The sequence below is a fragment of the Nuphar pumila genome, chromosome 4 (assembly GCF_984573655.1).
Source record: "Nuphar pumila chromosome 4, dmNupPumi1.hap1.1, whole genome shotgun sequence".
NCBI classification, from domain to species: domain Eukaryota; kingdom Viridiplantae; phylum Streptophyta; class Magnoliopsida; order Nymphaeales; family Nymphaeaceae; genus Nuphar; species Nuphar pumila.
The window spans coordinates 10628736-10656712 of record NC_143252.1 but is presented as its reverse complement, the minus strand read 5'-3'; the positions used below and the strand labels follow the sequence as shown (position 1 = coordinate 10656712).

At 38.0% G+C, this 27977-nt stretch overlaps 2 protein-coding genes and 1 non-coding gene across 4 annotated transcripts; 1 reads left to right on the top strand and 2 right to left on the bottom strand.

Moving 5' to 3' along the window:
* Positions 1-20: 20 nt before the first annotated feature.
* Positions 21-9634, bottom strand: LOC149839349 (serine/threonine-protein kinase AtPK2/AtPK19-like). Its single transcript, XM_090002485.1, has 7 exons — positions 9550-9634; positions 6676-7607; positions 1985-2067; positions 1557-1677; positions 1291-1464; positions 654-761; positions 21-558 (listed from the first exon to the last, which is right to left on the bottom strand). The coding sequence occupies exons 2-7, from the start codon at positions 7321-7323 to the stop codon at positions 259-261; spliced, it is 1434 nt and encodes a 477-aa protein (XP_089858611.1). The 5' UTR covers positions 7324-7607; positions 9550-9634; the 3' UTR covers positions 21-258.
* Positions 9635-13548: 3914 nt separating this feature from the next.
* On the top strand, positions 13549-18645 carry LOC149839348 (uncharacterized). 2 transcript variants are annotated; one of them, XR_016431321.1, is made up of 8 exons: positions 13549-14947; positions 15865-15945; positions 17104-17178; positions 17301-17345; positions 17429-17547; positions 17625-17726; positions 18113-18286; positions 18375-18645. XR_016431321.1 is itself a non-coding variant. In XM_090002484.1 (8 exons), the coding sequence occupies exons 1-7, from the start codon at positions 13775-13777 to the stop codon at positions 18275-18277; spliced, it is 1731 nt and encodes a 576-aa protein (XP_089858610.1). In that variant the 5' UTR covers positions 13549-13774; the 3' UTR covers positions 18278-18286; positions 18375-18645. The 2 variants fall into 2 exon arrangements, 1 of the variants encoding a protein (XP_089858610.1); XM_090002484.1 differs by having other exon boundaries at positions 17458-17547.
* Positions 18646-22072: 3427 nt separating this feature from the next.
* Positions 22073-22146, bottom strand: TRNAI-AAU (transfer RNA isoleucine (anticodon AAU)). The gene has a single exon. It is a non-coding gene; the product is annotated as a tRNA-Ile (tRNA).
* Positions 22147-27977: the final 5831 nt, after the last annotated feature.

Here is a 27977-nt window from a genome sequence, read left to right as displayed (position 1 = left end):
AAAGTTTAAATAATACAGCATTTCCCCCTTTCAGATCACTTTTCTTCATATATGATTATGCCCTTTGGGTTCCTTCGATTGCCCAAGAATCAGATTGTGCATTGAAAACATAATAATGATAATAATTAAGCAAACACAATAATAGAAGAGCAAGGTCAACTGTTCTGTCTGCAAAAGCTCAGAGCTAACTTGCCTTTGGCTTGAGTTAAATTATAACAAGTACCATTGGCAATAGATAGACAGCAAAGAGAGAAATGGCTACGTCACAGAGCCAGCCTTTAGTAGATATTGATTAGGCCTCACGTATGTAAATCCTGCGAAATTGTTCTCGCCCGGCCTTGGGCTTGCTGCTGGAGAGTCCAGTAAAGGCATCTTTGTCCAGCACTCATCAAAGTTGGCAATACAGTCTTTGCCGCCAACATTTGGCAGGAATCCAGGCTCAATCTCTCTACCTTCAAGCTTTCGCCAGTTGATGGACTTGAACCATTTATGCCGTTTGATATCTTGGCTGCCATCCGGGCCACTGCCAAGGCGCTTGATCGGATCCTTTTGTAGAAGCTGAAACACAAGTCACCATGGTGTGAGTAAACTGCAGTTGAAATAGATGCAAGAAGAACTAGAAGATCAGCAATCAAAAAATACAATGAACTAACCCCTTTGAGCAAAGAATGAACGTCACTTGACAGAAATGCAGGCAGTTTGATCTTATCCTTAATTATTTTCTGTTGAATCCTATCTCGATTCCCTCCAGTAAATGGTGACTGCAGAACAAAGGATAGATAACAAATTAAAAGAGAAGCAATTAGGACATATATCACATACTTAATCTTCTCTCCCTATGTTTACTGTCATGTCCACTTTTTTCCTCTACAAGCCATGTCACAGAGGCATGATATATGCATCCCCATGTCTTGGGAACACGACACACCACGAGACATGCTATGACACGTTAAACAATATATATATATATTCAACAATTAATATATATCATATATTTTATCAATTAAATAATAAAAAAACTGTCCCCATGTCCTCAATTTATAAAAAATTGTGTATTTGTGTCTCATATATGTAGTGAATCCGCATCTGCAACCATGTCCATGTCCATGTCCATGTGACAGTCTACAAGACTGTTTTTCAATATAGATTTGACTGATAAAAGTTCCAAAAGAATAAATTGCATTCAGGTTGACACGAAGTAAGAATCAACCCACTAACACCATGTCACATGACAGAACCTTCAAAATAATTGAATGGCCCTAAGCTCATCTTGGTTCATAGGAAGCTAACCTTTCCAGTGAGCATTTCAAATAGCAGGATTCCAACACTCCACCAGTCTGCCGCTTTATCATGCCCTTTCCCAAGAACAATTTCAGGTGACATGTATTCCACAGTTCCACACAGAGAGTTTGATCTAGTGTTCTCCTCAAATTGCTTTGCCAGTCCAAAATCTGTCAACATGACCTAAGGAAAAGAAGCATATTACATCAGTCTCATGCTCAAAGATATGACGGTTTTAAACCAATCATTTGGTTAAGAGTTGTGTAAAAACTAACATGGCCATCAGCATCTAGAAGAATGTTCTCTGGCTTGAGATCCCTATGCATTATCCCATTTGCATGAAGATGAGATACAGCAGAAACTATCTCAGCAGCATAGATGCGGGCAACATCCTCCCTGATAAACATATAAATGATGTTGATATATTATTAAACCAGCACTTGTGAAACTTTAACAGAATTAATGGAGACCCATTTCAAGAACCAATTATGATTCAGACTAGCTTGGAGAACCCAATATGAGACTGGGATCATCAAACACACGTAAACATCCCTCCCTCCTCCCAACACCTAGTTGATTGAGCAACACAGGGGGCAACTAAGCCAAACTTTTCTTTGATTAATGAGTAATAGGTCGGCTTCAAAACAATTCCAAAGTCTATTACATGATATTTCATAAGAACATTAAGAAATGAAATGCATACCTGAAAAGACCTTGACGATAGAGCTGAAAGAATAGATGACCACCATTAATAAAGTTCAATATGAGATAAAGTCTGTACTTTGTCTGCAGATGACAAAAGCAATCAGCAAGTGTGATTTCAACCATATAATTACATGATTACTTCACCAGTAAAAGACAACATATAAACATAAGGACTATGAATTCTTATCAGATAGTCACAGAAAGTTTGGTGAAAATTTTGCTTTCTAATGCAGCATGTTACATTTTTAGTAAAATTGAAAAATCCCTGAAAATTTACAAAGTCTAGATCATTTCATCATAATTTTGAAGTGGATAAATATACTAGTTATACACAAAATTCTAACATTTCATGTAAATGAGCAGAACCTTAGAGCAACCACTGGTGTATCTTTCAGTAAGTATATGAAAGCTTTGAAAGCTGTTGCCAAGATAAACATACTAATATCATTTGAACCACCAAAGGAAATACAAAAATGTATCTAGTAGATCATAACTTCTTTCGTGTGAGCAATCCCATAATCCTAGCAGCATAACATTCACAATAGCAAGCCAGCAAGCCCTTTTATTCTTGAAAATAAATATGATAGAGTGAGTCTATACAGTACCTAGAAGTTAAAAAAATTGAGACAGTTGGGACTCAAAGGGGCTTCGAAAGGACATCTATGATTGGGTAATTTAGAAACATGACAAGCTTTTTCAAACTTAATAAAATCTAACTTCTTTTGATGGTTGAAAATGAAATAAAATAATGTTTCATCTTATAATGGATTTTTTTGAGCTTCTATAGTTATGAAGCCCCAGCATCAGTATGGAAGATCACAGCACAAAACCATCATCAAGTGTAAAAAGAAATACTTTATTTCTGCCATTTTCTCTTTTGCAAAAATATGCTTTCCTTCTGGTTGTTTCTTCCCTTTCTGAATTTTGAAGTTTTTCACTGCACATTGTGACCGGAGAAAGAATAGTAGTTTTCAAACTTATAACTTCATCTTACATGTCATGCGTTTACCAGAACCATGATTGACCAATCAACAATCATTCAAGCATTCTTGGGTAGCTTAACAAAGACGAATCAATTTTCCTGGGGATGCTTCAAAGAAATGCTATCTTCATTATGTGGCATCTACTAACAGCACTTACAAAAATGACCAAAATTTTTACAAATGATAATTGGATTGGATATCTGACTTTCATTTTTACCAAAACGTGAATTATCAACAACCATTAGTATGGAAGATCACAGCACAAAACCATCATCAAGTGTAACAAAGTGAAATTGTGTAACCTTACAAATTAGAATGAGTTAAAGCACATGCACGTTTCTGCTGGATCTACTACCATTACCAGTTTGTGCGTAACACTACCAGATGAAGTTAAATCTTTCAGGTTACAGGTTAGCAGAGAATAATGCAAGAGCAACAGCTCCATTTGACTCACAGGACCATCAGGAGATTTATTCTAAACAGACCCGTCAACTTACTAAGTATAGTTGATCATCAAATCGCACCCACATAAGATGACAAGAGATGAATGAAGGCTATGTCAACGTGTGCATGAAAGCAACACAAGTCTTCTTGTTATTTGATCTTATTTTATTCTCATCCACAATACAAGTGAATGAATTTTGCCCCAAGTTCATGTCTTATGGAATCTCATCGACATGTATTCACACACCTACTCATTATCTGAAGCAATGTTATAAGTACTGTACCCTTAGTTGTCAAAGGTGCTAGGCGAAGCCTAGGCGGTGAGCCCCTAAAAAGACTAGGTGAGGCCTAGGCAGTACCCCAAATAAAAAAATTTAAAAAACATACAAAATATGTAAACAAACTACTAAAATTAATAACAAGCATGTATACAACAAAAATCAATAAACAATAAGCAATAGACAAATAATAACATGTTGTCAAACCATGGTTGTCAGTCGAGGAAGAGGGAGCAGGAAGTGAGGCACTTTCAAAATTTTAGGAAGCGGGAAGTGTTGGATGACTTGAAAGAGAATCAGGAATCATCTCGGAAGCAAACCGGAAGCGACCCAGGAAGCGAGGGAGAAGTGAAAAAAGAGAAAAAAAAATAAAAATAAAAATAAAAATACAAAAAAAAATGAAAAAAAAGGAGGAAGCGAGGGGCAAGCGTGTTTCCCATAAAAGGAAAACATGCTTCCCAAAAAAAATTGGTGCTTCCCAACACGTTTCGGAAGCGCGACGTTTCACACTTTCGAAACGCTCTTCGGGGAAGAGTGTTTCCCCACTAGGCTAGGCACTTACGGTAACTCTGTGTCAAACATTGTAAAGCAATTATATTACATAAAAATAGACAAATAGATAACTCAAACGCTTATATATTATATATGAATTAAGTACACAGATATATATATATTATAAATTTATAGTATATGTTTATGGTATGTTAATATATATAATTATATACAATTACACAGAAAACATATATACGCGTGTGCAACTACACATCAGACCGAGAGACTACCTTGGCTAGGCCGCCTAGGCGGCACCTAAGCTCTGCCTTTGACAATTAAGCAGAAGGGTGAAAGGAGGAGGAAGAAGAAAAAAATAAGGTAAAAAAGAAAAACAAAAGAAGAAAATGAGAGAATAAAAAAAAACTTTTGGGGCGGGAGGAAGAAGAAAAAGAAAAAAAAGAAAGGAGACAAAAAAAATTATAAAAACATGACAACTATGTCCCTATGGCTTAGGCATGGACAGCCTAGGTAAAAAAACAGGGTCCTACTGCCTAGACCCATAAGCCTAGGTGGTGGCCCTACGCCTAACCAGCCTAGGCAGCCTAGGCGCAACTTTTGACAACTAAGATCGTACCACACCGTATCATACGATAAGATACGATACATATCGTTACTATGGGGTATTCCGATACAAGGTGTGTAGCATACGATACACCCCCTTATCTTACAATACGCTATAAATGCAGTTTAAATGCACTTATTTCAAAAAAAATTGAAAACATATAAGGCCCCTTGGGGCTAGTTTATATTCATCCCTAAAGAGCCTAAGAGTGATTTAGAGAGATTTTTTCGAAAAAAAAAAAAGATGATATTGATGATACAATGATTGTCGTTATCTGATTCATTTTTGTTTGAAATTTTAAAAAAAATAGTTATGTAAATTTTTAAGCATTAAAAAATATTGTGTTTTTTTTTGTTTATGTAATCACATATTATTATGAATCTTGTGACTTATTAACTTAGATCCATTATTTAATATGCATATTATTTCATAGTTTGCATTTTCTTGTGAGATTGTCATTTATAGCATATTATCTTGATTAGCACATAATTGTTTTGATATGTAATATTACAGACTTTTATCTTATGCAATTCATCATTGTTTGATGACGTATTATGCAACTCATAGAGACATAAATGCTTCATATGTGATTTCATGGTTGTATTTTGCGAAATTCATCATTATTTCATGTGTTATTATTTTTTTTAAAAATTTCAAGTTTTTCTGATTTTTTTTGAAATTTTTGAAAATTTTTCATTAAAAATTTATGATTTTTTAAGAGTACGATACGATGATCTAACTTTGGTCCCGACCGATATGGGTTACGATACAATACTTACAACCTTGATCTGAAACCATCCAACAAGAAGAGGAAGTTGGGGCTCTAAAAGGAAAAGGAGGTTAAAATACCTCTTCCTACCCCCACCACTCAACCCAACAGATGCATGGGCTCGAAAAAATAGAAAAAAAAAACTCACCTCAATTTCCTAACTGACTTCATTCAGCTCTCTTTGTCTGAGAACATTGTTACTTTTCTATGAAGGCTTAGTTCTTCTCTAAAGAGTTGTAAGTTTCACCATACAAAAACCGCAGTCAATTATATACAGTAAAAATGTGTTTTTTCCCCAGTTGGATTATACCTTTTACCCTATTTTCATGATTTATGCTATTACAAACTTCATATTGTTAATAATATTTGAAAAACAAGTTTTAGACAATAAAGTTCTAAATTTTTATGATCTATCATTTCCTTGATGTTCATATATGACAACACAACAGATAAGTTAAGTGCTCTACTATTGGTATATCTTGTCCAACAAATTTAGAGATACTGGTTTTTCTTTTCCTTCAATCCTTTGGAACATTTTGCTTTTCTGTTGTTTTTCCCTCTTTTAGATGCTGTTTTCAATGCTCTTGTGATACTTTAGTCTTTGGTAAGTCTTGCTCCAGAATATTCAAAATACTTCCAAAACGTCATATATATATATATATATATATATATATATATATATATATATATATATATATATATATATATATATATCAGTTTTCCTTTGCTTGTAATCTTTAAGTTTTCTGTTTCATACAAAGGCTTACATATCATTAAAGATGTTTGCACATGAATTCTACCTTTCAAACGTACACTGGCGAGTTATGAAACACACAACTGATGCATCCAGACAGTGAACAGGTCATTCTTAGCAATAACACATTATCACTAGTCAATCTAGAGTCACAAACTCCCCAAGTTATCCGGCACATAGAAAACGAGATTCAGTCAATCAACAACTACAACAAACCAAAAGGAAATCTTATTTGCAACAAAACTAGAATGTGTTACTATCACACTAGCAACCCAGACTAATGTATTAATAAGATAACATAAGGAGAAGAATGGGGAAAAGAGTCTAGAAAAGGCTTTAGTTGCTACCTGAAATGAGTACCTAAGCTGAACAATGAACGGGTGCTCAATCTTAGTCAAAATGTCTCTCTCAGCTTTCATGTAATCTGCGTGATTTTTCTCTAATATCTTATCTTTGCGCATAACCTTCATCGCGAATATTTCTGAAGTGCCCTTTTTTTTTACTTGAAAGACCTTTGCAAATGCTCCTCGCCCTACCACCTTCATTACCTCAAAATCTTCAAGTCCAATGCCATGTCCCTCCAAAGATTGAGGGTTAAACATGTGTGAAGGGGTTTCTGATAAATCATTTATAGATGCCACATTTACTTTCGGAGGCTCTGCAATGTCACAACCAACAAGCTCTAGTGCATCCTCTGTTTCAACTAGGGTAAGCTTCCCATGTGGCAAGGACTGACTGACACAAGCTGAAGGCCCGACCAAAGAGTGTGACCGGCTCTGAATCACAACTGGATCACCAAACACCATTTCTTGTGAATCACTTGCAAGCAGAGGACTTGAGGCTTGAACTGGAAGAGGCCCGAATAGCTCTTCAAAATCAAACTCCACATGCTCCGAGAGGACATTAGAAGGAGGGTCAACAGACAGGAACAGCTTAGACTGAAATTTCTTGCACATGCCAATCGATGGCAAACCAGTTAACTGAGATGCAACCATCTTTAAAATTTCAAACAACCTACAACTGCAAAGCTCAAACAAATAACAATGTGCTGCTAAGGGTGGTCTTCTCCAACAGCCTTTAGTGCCCAAACGGAAGAAGAAGGATTTCTAACAATGGCCTTCAATAACAGGAAGTTCACATAAACAATCGTAGTTCCAAAGAATCTAGGAAACAGGCAAACAAGAATCCAGAAAAAGAAACTGTTCTTGTTTCCCGAGATGCAGGAAACAATAGATCTCGCTGTGATTCTTGAACTCATGAAGAACAGGTTGCAAGAAGTCTGTGCAGCAGGTTCGGGAAACAGTATTAGTTGAAGGTGAAGGTACAAGCAAAAACACAGAAAACATTAAAATCCAACAAACTAATGAAATGAATTTTGTAACATAAGAAAGAACACATAACCAAGTAATGACAAAGTTCTCTTTTGCTTTTTCTTCCTAAACATCAATACTATAATATGATATAATAGACAAAGAATACATTTGTCAGTCTTTCTTCTGCCATGTGAACATATCCAACTATATCGGTTAGAAATTACAAACCTACAGTATTAGAGCTCTAATTTTATATAGGTTGAATGACTAAATTTAACAAGAACTTGTAGACGCAGTATCTGTTGTATTAAAACATGAATGTACTTTGCAAGGTCAAGAGACGCCATCAAACATCAATACTATAATATGATATAATAGACAAAGAATACATTTGTCAGTCTTTCTTCTGCCATGTGAACATATCCAACTATATCGGTTAGAAATTACAAACCTACAGTATTAGAGCTCTAATTTTATATAGGTTGAATGACTAAATTTAACAAGAACTTGTAGACGCAATATCTGTTGTATTAAAACATGAATGTACTTTGCAAGGTCAAGAGACGCCATCTAACAGTGCGCAACTGAAACATGCATACATACTTCACATTTAAGAGCAACTCATGGCATACATACAAGTTTGAGTTTTCCAGGATAAGCAAGCAAGAATATTTGTTTCTACAGACCTATCTTGATGCCCGACATCTTTATTAGGTTCTTGCAAGAAAATACCCCACACAGCGAGAAAAAGCATGCAGAAGCCTTCTTGAGGAGTAAAGCCTTCATACAGAAAAAGCGCCAAAACCACTTTTTGAGAAAAAAAAGCCCTTGAATGGTCATTGTTCGTTACTATGAAAAAGGCACATTGACAATGTTCTGAAACTTTGGAAGGTTTCGGTCGGTTATCAAAAAGAAAAAGGGGAATAATAGAGGAACAACGAAATGATATCTACGAGAAAAGGAAACCAAAAGATTCAGAGAACCCATCAAAAACAGGAAAAGTTACATAATATGTTGCCTTTGAAAAATCAATATCTATGATGGCAGTGACAAGGATGAACATTCGTGGGTTCAGTTTACTTTAGACAAGATAACTGGTAGATACTACTGCCTGGTTTCAGAAATTTCCTAAAAACCACAGAGTTGAGAAAAAAGAAAAGGCATAAACAATATGCGGTTGAAACTATGAAAGGGGCCCCTCTCTTTGATCTATCCAAAAGGGCATTTTCATTGTCGCTGCAGCTATAAAATCCGCATTGCATCATCCAATCAACCACCCTTCTCGACCAGCACCCGTAAGTCCGCGGCCTTAAATCCCAATCCCTCATTCTGGTCTCTTCCATTTGGATCAAAGGGTTCAAGCCAGACATACTCATCAATTGCCCATTCAATAGATGGGAAACCCATAATAAGAAAAAGAGATCCAAAACGAAATTTATAAATTAAAAGAGAGAGAGAGAAGAAAAGGACGCCGCGCAGCAATCTATACTATGAGTAACAACAAAGAACTGAGTCCCAAAATATCCAATCAACCAACCAACATCACGGAAAAACCCCGCAAATCACAACCAATTCCGAGACAAATCAAAACGGACTCAAATTCCGATTCGACGTCACAAAACAACCGAATGCGAAGATCGTCGAAGACAAGCGGAAAACAAACCAGATCCAATACTCTCTCAGAAGAAAACAACAGATCATCAACAGGATCCCAAAACAAATAAAGAACCCAGCGCCTCAAAAAGAAATATTCCCTAAACAACACAACAGATCGATTCCTAGCTGCAACGCTGGACCAGCCTTTTCCCCGAGAATCATCACAGGGGAAAAAACAAGAAAAAAAGAAACCCTAACCTCAGAATCCAAACCAGGGAGGAAAGAAGAAGAAGAAAGAAAGAGACGGAATACCTGTTGACGTAACCGCGCCGGTGGGTCGCCGTTCTCCGCGTCGGTAAAACGCTCTCTCTCTCTCTCTCCAACCAGCCCGCCTTTCGTCCCTTTTAATACCGAGAAAAAACGTGCACGCTATGATTGGGCATCGTCGCGTGCCCGCGTGCCACGTGGATTGATCTTGTTGGATGATATATTCGCTGAACCCCATCTTCGAGCGCTTCTACGCAATAGGGATGAAACTGACTATACGATGTTACTTAAATGCCCCTGTGAGTTGGCGCGGGCTTTCTGCGCGTCTGCTTCCTCCGACATCTACAATGACAATCTTACCCTAGAGAACAAGCAAAAGGATGATGCTATGTCACAGATATACGTGGGACACGACACGAGCATATGGAATGAGAGTTCGACTTGCGAGCTCGAAACTTTTTTTCGAAAATGAAACATGGGGATGTAGAATTTTTTTTTAATTGATAAAAAACCCTTTTCATATTTTAATTTTAAAATTGATTTTTTGCTAAAAACATTGTTCAAATAATAGAATTTTATTTCAAAATATTCAAATACAGGTCATCTAGATCGGTTTTCGAATTCAAGTGTCCATGCTTGTCTGCTCGTGACAGGAAGGACATGCAGCCAAAATGGTGTGTTCATGTGAGAAGGTAAGTGCAAGCACAGGTCAGGGCCAAATGTCAAACCTAGGGGTGTCAACGGGTCGGGTTTGGTTCAGACCCAGGTTGAACCAGATTTTCAGGTATGGTATTGGGTCCGAACCCATATCTAATCGGGTCTACTATAAGAGAAACCATACCTGGATCTGATAAGCTAGGCTGTTTTTTTCAGTTTACCTGAAAATATATATTAACATATAAAAAAGTACAAAAATACAATATATATAATTATAAATTATATATATATATAAAGTGGTTTTATCAACTTCATACGATGACACAAAATAAATTATTCTTTGAAATTGACACATTTTTTAAGAATTTATACACCTTTTTCTTTTATAGTCTAGCTGGGTTTAAGCATACCCCCACCAGTTACACAGAATTTAGACACCTTTTACCTTACTTATTCCCATTTTTTTGTTTTTGTTCTATAATTTAACTTTAAAATTTTTAATTATATAAAATTATGAAGCGTTTATATAAGCATGGTGAACATGCAAATGTATGATTTTTTTTGTCATTAAATAATACTTAATATATAGATAGTTATCAAGATTATCTTGTGCTCAATTATTGTTAGACTCTTGTTTAATATTACAAAGGGTTGTCTACTTAGATAGGGCCCATATCTAGTGTTTTTGTTCTTAAAATTTCATGTATAATTTTTTTTTTGTTTGTGCTCACATCAAGATTTTTTTTTAAATGATTTTATTTTGAATGAAAAGAAAACTTTGAAAATAACTAAATTATACAATGACTTAAATGAAAAAATCAATTTTTAGAGGTTTAAGCCTTTCCACAAATGCTTAAGCCTCCTTTTTTGCTAGTAAGGCTTAAGCCTCACTTAGATCCATGAGTCATGAAAGGTGTAAGCCTCTAAAACCCTAACTATAGCTTATTTTTTTTGCCCCAAGAGGGGTTGGCATAGTGGAGTGGGGGCCTTGAGTGCTAGATGGAAAGTCAAAGTTTGCCTTTCATGGGCATCGCCCCTCTGCTCTTTGGACAACATGTAGCATAGGCCCAGAGGGCAGGGATCCTAGCCTCAGAGTTTTATGTTGTCGGCACGACGACATTTGGTATGACAGGCTTAGCCAACATGACCAGGTCTTCGTGTTGGTGCGATTTCTTCGGGTTATAAAAAAAACTATAGTTTTTTAAAAACTATGAGTAACAATAATTAAATTTGGATGTTAATTTTTACTGAAATTTTATAAATTTAAAGAGAGAGATTTAGAAGAAAAATTTGGATAAATAAAAATGATTGTATCAAGGATACTATTGTCATTTAGACAAGATATCAATTACTGGAGAAAGGGTATTTTGGTCAAGATGAAAAGCTCACAATAAGAAAATTTTAATTGGGGCATCGAGCATATTCGATCAAGAATCAATACTAAATTCAAAAACAATCTCCAGCTGACACGTGGACAGCATTTTAGGTGGGAGTAGACGTATTTTGACTGACTTCATCCTTTCTCATATTTGCCAGCTGTGGCAGGCAGATCGGGGTCCCAATGGAGAATGGATCGGGTCAAGCTTCTTAAAAAGGGTGACTAACTGGATCCGGGACCCAGCAATCCAACTCGACTAGAACAACGTAGGATCCGGTTTGGGATCCATATGCAGTGGGTTTCGAACCATGCCGAACCCACGGTAGCATCTCTGCTAGAGATGAAAATGGGTCAAATATGGGTCGGGTTGTGCTCGATCCAACAGATATTGGAATCTTGCCAAATAGTTTTGGTTACCGTTCTGGATCTGGCTCGGGTATTACAATACAATCCTGGATTCTGATTTGATCCGAATCCCTGTGGTACCGCATCCACTGAGAATTAAGGGTGTCAACGGGTTGAATCTGGTTCAGACCCAGGTGAATCCAAACCCATATCCGAATTTGAGGTATGGGTATCAGGTCCATACCCGGATCCAATCGAGTCTGCCATAAGGAAAACCATACCCAGACCTTACAAGGACTACATAAACCAAACCTGATTCATACCCAGTGAAGTAGCATTTTTTACATTTTTTATATCGAAAAATAAGGGGTCTTAATCGGAACTCGGATTGGACCTGGGTCTGGTATGAAATTTCACAAGCCATATCCGACTCCATATACTAATCGGATTCTTTAGGTCCAACTGGATTTCTAATTGGACCTCTTTCTTTATTATCAAACCCTGACCCAAACTGTTTGGTAAGGGTCCAGTCCAGGTCAAACCTGGCCCATTGACACCCCCAACGTATAAAAACTAATTTTCTTTAATTTGGGAAAAGGTAAAAATGAATCCCAACACTAGTAAGCCCTACAAGGGAATGTTGTTAAAATCAGCTTCTTTAGTAAATCAAATAATCGAATCGAATCATTTTCGTATTGAAAGATCTCTTATTCAAAAAATCAGAAAAATAATAAAAAAACTGATTTAAAAATAAATAAATACATAAATAACAAAATAATAAATGTTTTTTATTTTCAATTGAGAAAGCTGGGGTTAGGCAGACCCTTACCAGTTATATAACCATAACAAGGGCTAGGTTTCTGATCCTGAGGGCGGTTTTTCCATGTATATATATATATATATAAGTACATGTTTAAAATTTACATAAAGTATCCATAATTGATTCTACTTCAATTCAGCAGATCTCGGATCTATTTTGGATCGGATCTACATCTAAGGGCCGATTTGAGATGAATCGACTAATTTAGGCTGATTTTTTTTCAGATCTGGATAGGCAAACTAATAACCTTTATGGGATTTTAGCTTCGACCTTGCGTTTAAGGGACACCACCTGTGGGTTTTGAACTTATGACATCTTGATGACACTTACAAATCGCCCCTACCAGATGAGCGGAGCCTTTGTAGGCTTAAGTTAGGGACCCATAATTGATCAATATGGGTTCGTCAAACCTGGCTTAATCGGACCTCTCGATTATGGATACTCATCCCATCACACATGTAACCCCAAAACTGATTTGCACATGACTACACGAGCCTTGTAATGAAAGAGGTGTTCAAGCTTGGCTCACTATTGGGCCTAGTTGAGCCAAATTAAAGTTCACGGCAAGCTTGAGCTGGTTTGTTGAATAAATATAAATTTTAAAATTATAAATAATAGAAATTGGACTCTAGACCATTGAGGAAGGGGGAACCGTTTTCATATGAAATCATTTTATATGGGAAACATGGGCCCAGCTAGCTGTTTTTTAGTGGGCATTTGTTTCAGCCCCCATGGAAAGAAGCCCATTTTCGTACGAAAATGAGCCTCTTTCCCACAGTTTGGGGTGAAACAAATTTCCCTCCCAATTCTCAGTAAGTTAGCTGGTTCTGGTCAGTGATTCACTATTGTGCTGGATCCGCGCTGCAGCGTACGCTGCTCGACCAGCCAAAATTCCACCGAGCTGCTTCTGAGTGAGAAATCACAAACTCCACTCCCTGAGATCCCATACCGCCAAACGGGATCCCACTGAGCGGCAAGAGCTTTTCGTCCCACCTTCTCTAGGGTTTCGCAGAACGAGTAAACCCATCGATTGCAGTGCGAATTCGATCGATCGATCGTTCGTGTTAGGGATGATGGCCGATCTCGCGTTAGCGGCGTGCTCATCGCTTTTGTTTGTTTCCGATCACAGAAACGGGAAATTAGGGCAAACCAGTGGTTGTTTTCGAGGGAGAATCATCGGAAACGGGGTTTCGGGGAAGGCGAATTCCCGGAAATTAGGGTTCGCTAGGAAAATTAGGGTTTGTGGGAGCAGATTCATGTTGAACGAGTGTATGCGGTCTATCGTTTGGGGCGGAATTGGGGAGATTAGGGTTTCGCATCACGGCTCCGGGAAAGCTGTTCCGTATAACAAGCGTTTGGGCGATAGTGATGGAAAACTTTTCGAGAAATCGATGAGATTGGGTGGTTTCGATGCGTTTGGGAATCTGAATTGTGGAGGTATGATTCATGAAGGTCTGGGAAGAAATCGGCGGTTACGGTGTGTACGATCAAGGGACGAGAACGATGCCTATAATCAAATATCGGGTTTTAGCAAATTTGGGGGATTCAGGCGGGGTGATTATGAAATGGGGATTGATAGAAACGGAGGAAGCGTGGAATCGGAGGCAGGAAATTCGCCAGAAAACTCAATTTCCTATTCCAGATTGAGACGAGGCAAATATGACGATGATGGCGTTCTCGAAAGCGAGAACTATGATTCCTTAGGTACTGTCTTCGATCGGAGATTCAACAATGTTGGCAAGAAACGTAAAAAATTCAACTCGGTATTCGGAAATGAGGAGTCTACAGGTTCTTCTCTCAAGGATTCATCGATGAACAATGGGTCAGTAATTCCTTCAATGGTGCCTGAAGGTAAGGATGGGAGTTTAGATTCTGAAAAGAGTTTTGATGGTAGTTCAATTGATCAACTGGGAAAGGAGAAGAGCACCATTAGTAGCAGTACATTAGTTGAGGAAGATGACCTACTGGTGGATCACGATTTACTAGAGTTGAGAAGAGAAATGCAGCATGGTGAAAGTGGTAAACATTGCTTTGAACAAGCAGAATCTGGTGATTTAGTTGGAGGAGAAAGTCTAAGTGGTGCACAATCGGAAGGTGAAGGGGAAGGGGACTTGGTTAAGCCTGGTCCGCGTAGCGGCAGACAAGTACTGAGGAGATCAAACATCCTTGCAAAGCAAGTTATTAGCATACAATCTGCCTTGAGCTTGGGTTTCGTCTCCCAACTTTGGGTTGATACCAAATCTGTAAGTCTAGCCTAGTTTTTACTTTTTAATAACTCGCTATTAATACCTACTTGATTTTCTTGAATCCGCGGTGGATGCTACTGAAAGAAGACAAGTCTCTGCCTGAGAGCCTTGCATTGAAATGGAAACACCATTCCGTGTGTTGCTAAAATGTAGTTTTGCCAAAATGTGGTGTTGAGGATGGAGTTGCCAAAAACATCCTGTTGTGAATGGTGTTGAAATGTGGCGTTGCGACTGCCAACTCCATTCCCATTGCAGTGTTTTGTCAACACCATTGCCCCTAAATAGCAGAGAGCATGAGAGCACTGGGAAACCATAACACACCTTCGATTCGAGGCTCTCAAACAGAGCCTAATAGATGTACAATGAGAATGGTTAACGTCTAGTCATATTTCTTTGTTGTGTGTAAACTGAATTTCTGTAACCCTCATTCCCTGAAAGAGCCATTTTAAAGATATTTACTTGGCCACCAGGAACTTGGTCAAAGTAGAACATCATCTCCCTATGTTGGTTGTGGTAGATAGAATTTAGGACAAGATAAAGTCACATGAGCTAAATTTTTTCTTTGATTCAAAGGAATCAGAGGAATCATGAGTGTCATTAACTATTTTATGTTTAGCAAAGATATGAACATTCTTACCCAACAAACACAGCATGAACTATGTGTCCGCATGCACACATGTGTGCATGTGTGTGTGTGTATCCGATACATGGAAAACTCTATGTTCATAAAAAGGTTTACGTGCATGCATGCATGTGTGATACATAAAAAAATTCTATGTTCGTGAGAACGCTTGTTTATTGCATGTTTAGGAGAAAATGTAATGATAATATTTTGTCAATTTGATGATACAGTTTTATTAGTCAGTCATATGAAGGATATATTCTTAAGCATGCGATTGAAAATTTTAATTCAGTGGGTGGTGCTTGTGGTAGAAGTGAGGCCAAGCTTGTTATCTGGGGAAATGGAGAGGTTTCTGTTGAAGGATGTATGTCAGGTATGTTAGCCTTATTGTTGAATGTTCAATTTTCACATTCAGATGCCATATCAATTGTGTGATCAACATTTAAAAGTGATTTTTTTATAAGAGAAAGCATGATGAAAACTGCTAGAAGTCTTCAATCTCTTTTGATTAGTATCATATTCATGCATTGCATATATATTATACAATGAAAAATAATCACTATGATGGATTGTTGTGTTTCCCAACTATATTATCAGTTGCTGGATCTAATCTTTGTAACTATGATACAGTGAATAAGAAATAGTTTTTCTCTGTATTTGTCTCATACACATGGTAGCCGCATGTGGTAGGCTAATGGGAGTTTGCTTTATTTGGAGCAACCAAACAGTTTGCTGCTATGGACATTAGTAATATATAAAGGATAAAACAGGTTTTAGCAGTATTTTTTTTTATGAAAACATAAAGAAACAATTGGACAAAGTTGTTAAAAATAAAACAAATATATTAAAAACATATAAAGTAAGATTTTTTTTAATATTGTGATAATATCATGATGATATTGTGATATATCTATCTTTTTCTGATATTTTGAAAATATCGCAATATTCTTTAATATTGGCTGATCTGGTTTTCTCATAAATGTTGCAATTTTTTTCAAGATATCAGTGGTGTTTACGGCTATGAGTGGTTGGTTGAGGTATTAAGGTTTGAGTACTTATAAAGGACAATTTGTAGAATGTAGATGAAGTTCAGAATAATTAGATCTTTGATTAGGTAGGGAGATGGAAATTTGATTGGAAAATCCTTATTGAATCAAATCGTTATTATTTGCAATGCCACAGATGAACTAGATGTTAGTGATGAAGAGAAGAAGCAGAGATGCTTGGTGGAGTAGCAATTGACAATTATAGTATGGCAGTACTTTTGTTAGGAACATCCTGTCTGCCGTGGTGCAGTTTGGGAGAGATTGTGCTTTTTTGCAACAAATAGTATTACAACGATCAGCAATAGGATGCAGTTACTTGAAAACCTGGTGTGAGCTTCATACATGTTTTCTGATAACTTGAAAATAATGGTTCTATGTTGTCATGGCCTCCTTTTCTATTGCATGGTTCGTTGCTGTGGAACATTTCCTGTTTGTAGTTTTAGAAGAGTTCCATATGTATATCTAATTCCTCATATTCATCACAGGTAGGGGATGTTGTGCTCGTCCAGGATGAGAGTGTAATGGAGAATGATCTTAGATTAATCGGTTTGGAGACATTGGTAAAGCTGTTTGATTTCTTATCGATGGCCTAATCATTCCAACTAGTAAATTTTTTTTAAATAATTTGATATTTCACCACATACAACTATATGATAAGCTGATCATGATATCTGTTGTTTAGGTTGGATACAATGTTATAACAGAGGGCCGCCACACTATTGGGAAGGTGGGTCACTTTTTCCTTTATACTTCTGACAAGTGTTTTAACTTTTAACACATGCATTCTTGTGAACATCATTGTTTAATTAGGAACTGGGCCCACTTTTGTTTGGTTTAAGGTGCGGGGCTACACTTTCAACATTAACTCTGGGATGGTCGAGTCCCTTGAACTTGACTCCTTCGGCATTTCCATTATTCCAGCTAGTTTGGTATGATATTGCCATTTTTCATAACTGAATTGATAAATTCATCTTGATTTTGTTCATAATATGCTCATTTATTCCAGGTAAGCACATACTGCTTATTTGTGGAGGATGTGCTTGAAGTTGCATCTGATACCATTGTAGTGCAAGAAGGTGCAGCTTCTCGTTTACAAAAACTAACCAAGGTCTGTATTCTTGTTGACTATGGGCAATGCATCATGGATCCAAATCATCGTGTCAGCTTGTCAAAATTGATTTCCAGTGAAACCGGCTTTATCTTGTAGCAACAATGACAAATCAATGAAAACTGATTTCCTGTGTTTTGTGTAGACAATCAACAATTTTCTAAAGTGATCACCCTTTTATATATGACACAAACCAAAGATGCACAACATCAGCATTGCAGAGCACGTACACTTGCATGCCTAGAAGAGACAGACATACACGAATCGACTTGCATATACCTGGAATTCGTTCTTTGTTCTCTGGTTGCATCTTGTGTCATTTCAGCAGAACAAGTATGAATCTGGAAACCACAGTCTGTCGCAAATGTGATCCTTTCTTGTTGCAGGGATTCTGGGGTAACCAAAAGATAAAGGCTGATCACAATGACTATGAAAATGAATTCAAAATCCGATCAACGCAAAGGCGGGGCACTTGGAACCGATCTAGAGCTCGAAGGTTTTTATCTGAAATGCAAGAAAGAGAAGACTGGGATTTTCCAATGGATTTTTGATGGTCCAAGGTACACACTTGTTTTCAACCATTTTGGTTTTGTCTGAGATAGCATCATATATGTATGAAAGTCGCCCTTCTTTTTTGTTTTTAATCAGAGAAAATATGCGTCTGAGGTGCCTTGCTTGTAGTGCATATGCCCAACTACATAGCCTCCGGTGTAAGCAGTGACATGGATCCTTTGCCATTTTCTAGATAGATCACCACTGATGAATCCTCTGGCTCAAGAAGGCACAGCTGCATCTGCCATGGTTGCACTCTCTTTGGGGCCAAAGTAAGTTATAAACATGATCATTCAAATGTTTGTAAAAATATAGCAGGGAATGGAAAAGGAAAATAATTTATATATCTGATAGCCGCTTTGGTTCATAACATACGGTGTTCTGCTGGATCTGGTTTAAGTTCATGATGCTGACGCCATCTTGCATGTGGCTCACCTATGTACAAAGCCACCTGAACTGATTGCAGTCTATGTCACAGAGACACACCATTTAAGGTCCCATGTCTAGGGGACACGACAAAACATGGGACACACCATTACGATATGAACATTATTTTGTAAGTTTTACATGGTGTTTAATGATATTTTGAATATGTTAAATATAAAAAGTATATCTTTTACTAATTAAATAAAAAAAAATCCACGCCCTCGTTCTAGTTTTCAAAAGGTTGCACATTCGTGTCTGCTACTCCTATGGAGTCCCCATTTGTGTCCGTGTCTTTGCGATATAGACTGCAATTAGGGGTGCCAATGGGTTGGGTTTGACCCGGACCTGACCCTTACCAAACCCTATAGGTTCAGGGTTTGGTGATAAATAAGGTCTGATTAATATATGAAGCTAGGTATGGCTTGTGAAATTTCATACCAGACCCGAATTCGGACTAAGATCCACAAATTTTCAATGTAAAAAGGATAAAAAAATATTATTTTACCGTGTATGGTTTGGGTCTGGTTCATGAAAGCCTTATACGATTCAGGTATAGTTTCTCTTATGGTGGGTCTAATTGGACCCAAGTCCAGACCCAGTAACAGTATCTCAAATTGGGTATAGGACTAGTTAGTCCACCTAGATCTGAATCAAACCTGACCCCTTGACACCTTAAACAAACTGAGCAACTTGTAACTTAGCTTGGTTCGGCTTATCACAAGCCTGTTCATGATTGGTTCGTATAACTAGTGAACCGGGCCACGGGCAGCTCATTCAGCTTAAACGAGTCGGGCTCCAACATAGAGTGTTCAGCTGGGCTTGGATTGGTCTAGCTGATATAGATAAAATATGTACATATTTTGTGTAATATATATTTTTAGTGTATATAAAGAGAAGAATGCATAGAATATATGTATAAAGAAAAAGGATGAATGTAAATATACGAGTAAGTGGTAGCTTCCCACCACTCGCAGTGAGGTTAAGCAGGGCTTTAGCGGTGCTTTTGTGCTTTTGAAGCGCCGCTAAAGGTTTTTTTAAAAAAAAGCTTGCGAGTCCACTTGCGTCTAGCCAAAACAGTGGTAGGCAGCTACCGCTTTTCCTGTAAAATATATATAAAATATGAACTATTTTGTGTAATATATAAAATACATCTAAATTTAAGTATAATATATAAATATTATATATATTTTATGTAATAATTAATATAGATTTTTTTACACAATCAAGCTCGGCTTGTCTGATTTAGGCACGACCCAAGCTCAAGCATGGCTCAGCTAAACATGAGCACGAGCTGAGTCACAAGCTTGGTCAACTGGTGATATCAAGGGAGTGGTTTCACTTAAGAGTAGATGTTTAATTTTTTAAAGGCAAGCTGGGGTTAATCCGACCCCTACCAGTTATACAACTATACCATTGGGTTTGAACTTGCAACGTCCCAACACACTAGCTGCTCCTATCAGACAATCCGACCCTGTTGGTGTGAGAATAGATGGTTGGTGGTCCATATTGGCTCACATTTAACAAGTGTAGGCCCTTTGTCCAAATGGGCTCCATGTGATGTAATGGATACTATTCCAGGGAGGGCATGAACCGCCACACGGAGGAGAGCGGATCCAGTCATGCGATGGGTGAGCGTTTAAAATCACAAACCTCACCCCTCTGTACTGTACTGTAGCTCAGTAATAAGTGGGACCCACAGAGGGGTGGGGTTTGTGATTGCAAACACTAATCTGGCCCAGAGTTTGACAGGATCTGCTCTCAGGAAAGAGAGAGAGAGAGAGAGCAGGGGCGGCTCAAGAGAAGTTGGGGTAGGGGTGGCAATCGGGTCCGGTTGGCGTGTCAGAATACCTCAACACGAAGACAACCCGTTTATTAAACGGGTCGGATGTGGCAAACACGAACATGGCCTATTTATTAAACGGGTAACCCGACACGACACGGTTAACCCGTTTAATAAATGGGTCGGGTCGACACCACACGATTACATGTCACGGCCACCTGTTTATTAAACGGGTTGGCGGGTCGGAGTTAGGGTTAGATAAGTTTATATATATATATATATATATATATATATATATATGGATCGGCGGGTTGATGGGTTTGTGTAAATGGGTTGACCCGCCCGCCTAACCCGTTTATTAAACGGGTCAAACGGGTTGGCGGATTGACATACCCTTAACACGAACACGAACTGTTTAATAAACGGGTTAGGCGGGTCGACCCGTTTACAACATGAACCCGTTTAAGCCAAACCCTAACCCGGCTAAGACGCGGGTTGACGGGTCCGGTCAGATTTTGCCACCCCTAAGTTGGGGTCCTAGGCATATTCTATTGGAGGCCCTCTGCGCACATGCATGTGCCATCTTTCATTGGAGGCCTCATGTGAAATATAAGCATTATCATTTTTTCTTTAATTGAAGCCTAGGCGGTGACCTCAAATATCAAAGAGGTCAGCCGGTCCTGAGAGAGAGAGAGAGAGAGAGAGATTTAAACTTTGTCCATTGATGTGCAAACTGAAAATTCTAACAATGGAATACAGAGAACGAGCAGAACCAAGAAGCCTTGTTCCTCATATAAGACCAGAATTCAACGAGCTTAAAGGAAACAATCACAACCAATTTCCTGTCGGCTACCAACGGGGATGTCAACGGATCGAATATATCTCATAATCAACCCGATTCCAAGTTGTGGTTAAGAAAACTGAATCCGACTAATAATCAGATTCAGTTTCTGTTTAGGATTTCATGACACAATCCCATGGATATGTGAATCTTATGGGTGTCTGAATCCGATCACATGTATTTTTTTGGATTCAGGTATTAGGTTTCTTCCATCCCAATTTGAATCCAAATCCAAATCTGAGTCTGATTAGGCAATATCTGATTAGTTAGATTTGGTATTGGCTACATCCAACCCAAATCCAAATTCTTTACATCCCCAGCCTAGGCCAGTCCAACCATGACTGCACTAGCACATTGCCACTTTAAAAGGATCAGGTGCAACACAATTCCAATGTGCTGTTGCTACACAAATCCGGGACCCAATGCTGTAGAACAGAAGATGGAGGGTGATCAGGTGCAGCGGCACATTGCATTTGTGCAATGCTATTGCACCTGATCCTGCCTCTCCATCGGTGTCGGAGCTCAGAAATAAGGGTGTGAGTGGGTCCTAGTCCTGAATCCAATTGCTACAGAAATCTGGATACGCTTGATCTGATGAGTGATAAGGTCTTTTTTTATTTTTTATTTCAAGGCAAGCATCACACTTATTTTTCACCTAAAGAAAAAGGTAGAAAAAAACTCCAATAGCAGTTGAATAGCTCCCGCTCTAAAAGGTGGATTTTTTTTTGAAAGTGAACAAAAAGTAGATGGCCCATGCAGGTCTCGAACCTGCGACCTTCGCGTTATTAGCACGACGCTCTAACCAACTGAGCTAATAGGCCAGATGTCAAAAGAAGTGCAACGTTTTTATGTGAATCATAACCACGTTGGGGGGAAAGGACCGAATTTCTCAAAAAGGATGGGAAATGATTCATCGAGCTCACAAGAATCAATATCCTCATATTGGTTTCAGTCCATCCAAGAAAATTGCCTCTCTATTATGTTCTGCTGTTCTGTCCCTTCATGGACAAGCAATCAAACACACCCTAAAAGACATCTAGAAAGTCATTAAACTCAAATTAAATGAAAAATTGTGACTACTATTTCCCGTTTTCCTTCTTTTTTATATGTTTCCCTTGCGCTCTCCTAGTTATGACCTCTGTAACAAATATCGAAAGATTTGTGATAATATCGTGAGAAATTGCCTGAAAGTTTAAAACAACAATTTCTCGCGAGATTTTAAAATCGTGACAAACATTACGATATTTACCGTTTTAGTATATATTTATCACAAGATTTTCATTTTTAAATGTGTTATATTTATATTTTCTCAAAAAAAATATTTTTTTATAATTTATTTTTTATTGCCAAGATTTTGCCAAAAAAATGCAAGATTTATGAAAAAAATCAAAATCTCCTGAGTTTTTGACTCCCGAGATTTTGCCATTTTTAACTTTTGTCACTATGGTTACAACTAGTATTAAATTCTTGGCATTAACTTATTATAAGTGTTAGCAGATGGAAAACAAAATGATTATTCTAGCTTCTCTTTTCCCTTTTCTTTTTATCTTTGTAGAATATTGTATTTACAAATATTCATTGATTTTGGCCCTCAAATTATCATCTAAAAGGGTGAATATTACGTCAACTTGACCTCACCACCCTACTAACCGAAAACCATAGTTGCAAACGTTAAAACAATTATCTATAGGTTATTAATGCAAGCTCGGATACCAATGTTGGAAAACATGGCAGGTTAGGTTCGACAAATAACCTATAAATCTTATTTAATTAAATTAAATAATATGATCATGACAGTTAATACGTTTTTCATACTTTTGAGATTTTGGTCCATTTACAAGTGGCGTGCCTAAACCAACAACCCCGACCCCATCCAGGGCATGCACCTCCCTCAATCTAGGTTAAATAGCTTATAGAACTTATAATAATAATGTTGATTATACATATGATTTCACATTGTTCAGGTTGTTTCATCGATAATATTTCATAAAAAAAATTAAATAAAGTATTCTGTCTAATTACTTGATATTAGCACGTCACACATTAAGACGACCCACCGTAACCAACATAAATTTAAGTTTCATGGTGATTATAAGCACCTACATGTATGAATGATGAAGTAATAACTTTGCATAAAAAAATTATTTGACTTTTAACCTCAAAACAATTAACAATTGCCACAAAAAAAATAGTAACTATATACAGTTAAGAAGAATAAATAGAAGAATTATTGCAGAAAGATAGATGATATTCTTAACTAATCTCAGGAACTCAGGTGCAAAGTGATACAAAACAATATGAATGCATGCTCGATTAAATGCTTTGGATTCATAGCAATATGAATATCGGATTGCACCCCAGGGGCAGTCTTAGGAGGGAAAAACTCCTACTAGATACTCTAGTTCTAACTCCTCTTTAAGAACTCCCTCTTACTCTTCTTTATCCTCCTCTTTTTTTGGCGCCCGCGACACTATTACTACTATTACAAGCTACACCTTTTCTCTTTTCTGTAGAACTTCTTATTTCTGATGCTATGCTAGGGGTTGTAGAATTAGAAGGAACTTATCTTTGTCCTCTCAAGGCTGCGCATATCTCATTTCTGCCTCACTCATCTATTTTTTATTTTTTTTTGTCTCAAACCAATAAATAATTACTAACATTATCATTTCACAGCATCCGATAAAGTCTTTGACGTGTAGGCCGCAATAGTTACATGTGTCCCGGCTAAATGATGCTTCGATCTAGAGATACTACCCAAAAAAATAGTATGACAATAGTTGCACTCGATTTTCAATCATTTTTCAGTAATTATTTAAGTCACATTTGATGTCATCTTTCCTAAAAAAAACTCAATAAGAAGTAAAAAATTAAGGGTTTTTATCTTAACTTATTTTTTTGAGTGAAAAAATGATAGAAATGCACTTTTACTTAAACAAACTTCAAAAGTCATCTTCCTTGTGCACGTATGAGTCCTAGGGTGCATGAATACATAAATGAGCAAGTCATCCCTCAAAAAGACCTGAAAATCTAAAACTGTAAAATTATGATTTAGCTATTTTTTAAGTGTGCTCCGTATCATATCGTACGATACAGGCATGTATCATATGATACATACGATACGAGTGCATATCGTATCAATTTTCTTCATAGTAATGATCTGTATCGTACGATACAAACAACATTGAATGAAATAATAACTACATACAACAAAGAAGAATAAATAAAAGAATTCATGCAACCTAAATCCTAACCATTACATCCCTAATAAATATATAATAGAAGTTCTCTAATTTGATACATGGTTACTACCAAATAAAGATCACCTCTGTAGGATATATGACTTGCAAACCATATAATAAAACACTAAAAACCAATGTTATGAATAGCATTGAGACGTAGTGAGACTGTAAGACTTACTAATGAAGCGAGGCACAAGCTTTACAAAAAAGTAATAAAAATTAGCAAAAAAATAAAATAAAGATGCACCATTTATGTATTGTTAATGAATAATTAGATATTTTAATAAAATAATCTTTAAAAAAATCACAATAACTAGCAAGAACAACTTTACATATTTGTGTAAAAGACAACATAATACTATACACCATACATAATTACAAATTGTAAACACAATTACATAATACAAATAGCATACCGCTCATATAAAACACAAATAAGCAACAAATCAATGAATTACTAAATTAATATATAAGTAATTAACAAGAACAAAGTAATTTTTTGATTAACAAGCCCAACTGTTCAAAAAGAGCAGAGAAAGAAGTATAGAGAGAGACGCGAATACCTTCTTCTAAATTATTAAATCAATATAATTAATTAACTAACAAGAATAAAGTAACTTTCTGATTAACAAGCCCGATTATTCAAGAAGAATAGGGGAAGAAGAACAACTTAAAGAGATGAGAATACCTTCTTTTCTTCCTCCTCTTTGAGAGAGAGAGAGACGGCCCTCTCTCTCTCTCTAATTAATTATATATCCAAATCCGTTCACCATCCGAATTCGAATCCATTTAGGCAACATCATCTGGTATTGGCCACATCCAATCCCAATCATTTACATCCCTAAACTCCAAAAATATCTTCCCCTCCAGCAGGAATAGTTTGTCATTAGCTATTTAGCTTCAACCTTGCAGCAAGGGATGCACACACTAAGTATCCAATCGTGATTAGTAGGGGTGGCAATCGGGTCGGGTTGGCAGGTCGGGTTGGCGGGTTGGCGTGTCAGCATACCTCAACCCGAACCCGACCCGTTTATTAAACGGGTCGGCTGTGGCAAACACGAACCCGACCCGTTTAATAAACGGGTAACCCGACACGACCCGCCAACCCATTTAATAAATGGGTTGGGTCGGGTAAACGGGTTTTCAGGTTGGCGGGTCGGGTTGGCAGGTAGGCAGGTTGGCGGGTCGGGTTGACGGATTGACGGGAAGGGTTGGCGGGTTGGCAGACGGGTTGGCGGGTCGACCCACCCGCCTAACCCGTTTATTAAACGGGTCAGCCGGGTTGGCGGGTTGGCATACCCCCAACCCGAACCCGACCTGTTTAATAAACAGGTTACGCGGGTCGACCCGTTTATTAAACGGGTTGGCTTAAGCCCAACCCGAACCCGCCTAAGAGGCGGTTGGCGGGTCGGGTTGACGGGTCGTGTCAGAAATTGCCACCCCTAGTGATTAGGGGTGTCAATGTGTCGGGTTTGACCGGGACCTAACCCGCACAAGGTTTGGTGATAAAGAAGGAGGTCTGATAAGAATTCCAGACAAACCCAGAGGATCCGATTAGGGTATAGAGCCAGGTAGGGTTTGTGAAATTTCATACCAGACCTGGGTCCAACCCGAATTCTCATTAAGATCCATGAATTTTCAATGTAAAAAAGATTAAAAAATATTATTTTACTGACTATGGACCAGGTCTAGCTAGTTCATTTAATCCTTATAAGACCCACATATGGTCGTTCTTATGATGCACCAGTAACCCGAACCTGGTACCAGCACCTCAAAGTCAGATCTGGGTTTGGACCCACCTGAGTCCAAACCAGGTCCAACCCGTTGACTCCTTTAATCGTGACGTCCTTCAACCTGAATACCTTAAGCTAACCCACCTAGCCAGGTGCGTAGAGCTCTTGTGCATAGAAAGTTGGATTACTTTTGAACTAGGTACAATTAGGGATGTAGATGGATCAGATTGGCCTTTGTTGAATCTGAACTAATCGAATATTGGATAATTGGATATCGGTCAGATTTGGATACAAAAGAGTAGAACTGATTCCAGAATTTTTTATGTATTTAGATTTGGACCTGTCAGATTTGGATGTGAAGTCTCCGACTGAATCCATATCTGATTATTAACCGGGTTGAACTTGCTTTACTGAATCTGACTACCGGAGTTGGTTTCAGTCCGATATTGGATGCAAATTCAATTTGTAGGCAGCCCTAAATACAAGGGGTCCAGCTAAATGGGTTGACACTGTGGGTAAGGAGTCATGCCATACCTGTAGGGTGGGCAAAAATTGAAAACCTGATCCATGATCCGTTGGATGGACCCGATCCGTGCTGATTTGAACCGAAACCATGTTGAATCGTTGATATAGGGTAAGGAATGGGATTTACATGTAGACTCATTTGTGTTTTATGTTGGCTTCAGGTTTAATTAGGAAGTTTTACCTGGAATCAACCCCAATCCAACCCAATTTGAAACCAACTTGACCCGACCCCCTGCTCAACATAAAACAGAAATGCGCACGTGATTCCATAAGGCCACATATAAACAATCTTATCATGTGAATTATTATTATTATTATTATTATTATTATTATTATTATTATTATTATTATTATTATTATTATTATTATTATTATTATGCCGAGGAACCCTCACTGAAGCAAGGAAAACCCCGGGTGGGGACTCATGACCACCCTGCCTTATGTGACCCACTTCTGAAAGCTACAGACGCACCCGTACGCCAGTGGGGTTTGATCTGGGTCATGGTGTATATTATTAAATATAGAAATGTTAACAAATTAATAGATTTAAGTAGGGATGGCAGTGGACCGGGGCAGCTCCACCCCTGCCCCGTTTCAAAATCCGAACCTCCACCCCCATTTCATATCCTCCATCCCCAGTTCAAACGGGGGCGAGGCGGGGCGGGGCTCTGTTTCCCCTTAGTCTATAGTCATTTCTTAAAGGATTGGGGACAGAATGGGACGGGGATGGGGCGGGGCGGGGAAAAGCGTAAGTCCATCCTCGCACAGGGATAGATTTTAACCTTCATCCCCACCTCCATCCCTGTTTCATGCCCTTCATCTCCGGTCAAAACGGGGCGAGGCGGGCCGGTTGTCCCCCGGTCCACTGCCATCCCTAGATTTAAGAGACCCTCCTAGTCCCACTCTAGACACAGGAAGATCTTTCTTCAAACCTGCTTCCATCTCAAGTCAAGAGAGAGATAAATAAACACATTTGATTGGTTGATTTTTTTTTTTTTTTGATATTTACATGCAAAAACTGCTACCTAGATTAGAGACCTAGCCTCACGGGCTCGACTTGTCGTACTTATGATCACTGTCCTGGCAGCGTAAAACTCCGTGAGCTTACCCCTTGGCCCCAGGGAGTCTCCACATTGATTAAAATGGAGGGGGAGG

What these genes read in the sequence shown, in the direction of transcription:
- LOC149839349 (XM_090002485.1), bottom strand. Translation starts at nt 7,323, where the DNA reads ATGGTTGCATCTCAGTTAACTGGTTTGCCATCGATTGGCATGTGCAAG. An exon ending in AGCTTAGGTACTCATTTCAG is followed by an intron (nt 2,068 to 6,675) that starts GTAGCAACTAAA and finishes TGTCATCTGCAG; the next exon opens with ACAAAGTACAGACTTTATCT. An exon ending in TTGAAATGCTCACTGGAAAG is followed by an intron (nt 762 to 1,290) that starts GTTAGCTTCCTA and finishes TTTGTTCTGCAG; the next exon opens with TCACCATTTACTGGAGGGAA.
- LOC149839348 (XM_090002484.1), top strand. Translation starts at nt 13,775, where the DNA reads ATGATGGCCGATCTCGCGTTAGCGGCGTGCTCATCGCTTTTGTTTGTT. An exon ending in GCCGCCACACTATTGGGAAG is followed by an intron (nt 17,346 to 17,457) that starts GTGGGTCACTTT and finishes GTTTGGTTTAAG; the next exon opens with GTGCGGGGCTACACTTTCAA. An exon ending in CCATTATTCCAGCTAGTTTG is followed by an intron (nt 17,548 to 17,624) that starts GTATGATATTGC and finishes CATTTATTCCAG; the next exon opens with GTAAGCACATACTGCTTATT.